General features: G+C 60.7%; 1 protein-coding gene across 3 annotated transcripts in view; it reads right to left on the bottom strand.

Annotated features, from left to right (window-relative positions):
• Positions 1 to 3061, bottom strand: part of VPS37B (VPS37B subunit of ESCRT-I) — a 36605-nt gene that overhangs the window by 9170 nt on the left and 24374 nt on the right. For 2 of the 3 annotated variants that reach the window (XM_073789993.1, XM_073789995.1), the window contains exon 4: positions 282 to 2963. The exons of the other annotated variant lie outside the window; for it this stretch is intronic. In XM_073789993.1, the coding sequence (XP_073646094.1) occupies positions 2460 to 2963 (504 nt within the window). In that variant the 3' untranslated portion in view covers positions 282 to 2459. The remainder of the gene's footprint in view (positions 1 to 281; positions 2964 to 3061) is intronic. 3 annotated transcript variants of the gene reach the window in all.

The following is a 3061-nucleotide window of genomic DNA, read 5'->3' as shown; positions in this document are numbered from 1 at the left end:
CTGGGAAAAGACAAAACTGTCAGTCACATTCTCATGAACAAAAGCAAGGCGATTTCTCAGGAAACGCTTCCCTCTTACAGGAAAGCCATAGCAGTGTCTCCTAGACACCCTCCCGGCACTGTGACACGAAGGCAATGGCATCTGTTTAGAGGACACAGCGATAGGGAAGCTTTCACGGGGCTGCTTCGTGCTCGTGTTCCACAAAGGCCCCAGCGGGCAGTGAGGTCCCTCCTCCCAGCCGCCAGCAGCGCATGACTCGGCCACGGGTCCCCTTTAAACACCTGTGGGCGAGTCTCAGAGCAGAATGCCGGCCACAGGATTGTATCATTTACTTGAAATCAGCAGAGAATGTTCTAAGTAGAGTTTCCATCAGCTGTGCAGCTGGCCTGTGGACAGAAGCCGGGGCGGGGGGGAACTGAGCCCAGGGGGCACCCTGAGTCCCCTGCTGAGGCCCTGGCAGGGCGGCTAAGACCCCAAAGACACCCCGACACAGGAGGAGCGCGCTTCCTTCTGCCTCTTTTGGTGCACATTTGAGATTCTCTGATCAAGACCAACCACCTCAGTGGCCTTTAGTTTTTGTAACTTCAGAGCCACACCAGTCAGCCTCGCTGTTGGAACGCTGACTGCTGATACTCTAGAACCAAACACGTCGTGAGGGTCCCCAGGCAAATAAAGGACAGGGCCGTTATTAACAATTCTCTATTTATTAAAAGGGGTCTTAACAGCTTTACAAGCACAGTTCAGATGTGGCCCTGGAGACGGCAAGGCCAGCCTGGCGGCCCCTCCCCCACATCAACACCGAGCGCACACGTTTGGCTGCGCCCCTTGCAGGCGGCAGAGGTAAGGGCTGGGTGGCACCACTCTCGAGAGACACAGGCGTTAACAGGCCCACCTGATTGGCAGGGCAGTAAATCGTCCTATACAGCTGTTCTCTTTAAAAACAATTACAATACAGCAGGAGTTCAAGTCCAGGAGTAGAAATGTACAGTAACTGAGGACAAAGGTTGGTGGCCTCGCCCAGGGCCTGCCGGGACAGACCCCATTTGAGCTCTGCCTGGATTCTGTCACCTGGGCAGCAGCCAGTTGGGGAGTCACAGGCCAGAGTCAGGAGTTCCACAACTGAGCACACGGGCCTTTTTTGGTCAACAGGTGGGCGGCAACGCTACCCCCAGCCCCGCCTGGGGCCCTGGGAATCCGGCACACGTGGCACATGCGGATGAGAACCCAGGGGGCAGGCACAGCCCGGGGTGTTGCCAGAGCATCGGAGATTGTTGGTACCTCCCTAACACTGAGGGGCAGGCTTTCTCCAGACTGAGCTGAGATGCTGCTGGCATCCCTCTGTCACACCCCTGCCCCAAGGCCCAGCCAGAGGCAGAGAATATTGGCTAAGGGCATTCTGGTTCAAGGCAGGTGGGCTTTTCTTCCACCTGCAACACAACAAGGAACGCAGACAAGCCCCTCCCGGAACGCAGAGCCGCCGGGGCAGCAGCGGCCGGTGACGCCGCCCCAGCGCCTGTCCGGCCACTCCTGGCACCAGGTAAGCTAAGGCACAGCACGGGCCCCGCGGGGGCGACCGTGCACTGCTTGCAAGAAAGGAAACTGCGTTCACTTCATCTGCACTCTCAACCTGCTCAGAACAGTATGTGCATTTTTCATAAAGTTTCCCTGAATGGTCTTATGAGTGTCAAAAAAGTTTTCTTTCCCAATATAAAACAGGAAAATCACACACATAGTAAAAATATTGGAGGAGTACTTCTTCATAGAGAGCCTCGGGCTGGCTCGAGGCGGAGGCAGAGGAGGAGCTGGGGCCGTCATCTGCTGTGCCAAGTTCAGCTCCCGGCCACCTCCTCACCCGCCGCAGCTCGCCCGGCCCCTGGACGTGGCAGGGGGCCGAGTGCAAACTCCGAGGGTGGCTTTGAAGCATCCAGGCTCGGGGGAGGGAGGGACTCTGAGGACTGCCCGCCCCACACGGGTTCAGGAAGCACCTTCCGGGCTGGCCCACCCGACCGGCCCCCACCAGAGGCCGCGGTGGGCAGTGGGCTGGGACCCACAGAACTGTCTTGAAAATAAAGCAGAAATGATGAACCATGCTTATTAAATAAAGCTGCAACGGGAGGACCACGATCCTACGTGGGAACGGAGGCGGGGGGTGGTGGGGGGAGACGACGACTTTCTCCAAACTCACAAATTCAACGCCAGACTGAGGAATCATACCGAGAACACAAACCAGCGCGACCACGGGATGCCCGGCTGAGGCCCAGCGCACAACCGCCTAGGTGTCCACAACCAGGGTTCTACGTGTGCTTACCACTGACCTACGGCTCTACAACCAGATGGACGCCCTGGCCCGAGCACCAGAGCCCCTGGCAGAGCAGCCGGTGCTCACGGCCTCCATCTGCGTGCGCGGACCCGGCCAGCAGGCGCCGGCGAGGGAGTCTCACGGGGAGGACGAGGGCCGCTCACTGGAGGATGAAGCCTGGCTGGTGCGGAGGCAGCCGGGGCGGGGGTCTCTGGGGCAGCGCCGGCGGGTACGGTGGCAACACAAACTGCTGCAGGGAGAAGCCCTGCTGTGCGGGGAGGCCCCTGCGCGGGGGCAGCGGTGGGCACTGCGCCACTGGGTGCGGGGGGCCCTGTCCTGAGCTCAGGGCAGCGGCGAACGGCGTGGCTAAGCGTCCCGCAGGCACCAGGGGCGGTGGGGGAGGGATGCGCCGAGGCACCGCAGAGGGGGGCCCGCTGGCCTCCGGGGAGGGGTAGGGCAGGGGGGCAGTGGGCGCTGGCTCGGGCACCCTGGGGGGCAGCGGGGCCGGCGGCAGGCCCTGTGGAAGTCTCTGCCCCTTCAGCACCATCTCCTGGAGCTTCTCGATTTTAACCCTTCGCATGTGGGCCAGTTTCCGCTTGCTCTGATAGACATCAATGAAGGAGTCCAGGGGAAGCTCTCCATCGAGAAACTTCTCTGCCATGTTCTGGAGGAGCAGGAGAAACCCGGTTCACGGGGCAGGTCAGCCGTGAGGACACCCATCCCTTCCCTGTCCCCGGCCGCTCCTGGTGCCCCACCCGGGCC

The sequence above is a fragment of the Tursiops truncatus genome, chromosome 13 (genome assembly GCF_011762595.2).
Source record: "Tursiops truncatus isolate mTurTru1 chromosome 13, mTurTru1.mat.Y, whole genome shotgun sequence".
Lineage (NCBI taxonomy): Eukaryota > Metazoa > Chordata > Mammalia > Artiodactyla > Delphinidae > Tursiops > Tursiops truncatus.
Note: the sequence above shows the minus strand (reverse complement) of the source record. Positions and strands in the feature narration are given on the sequence as shown.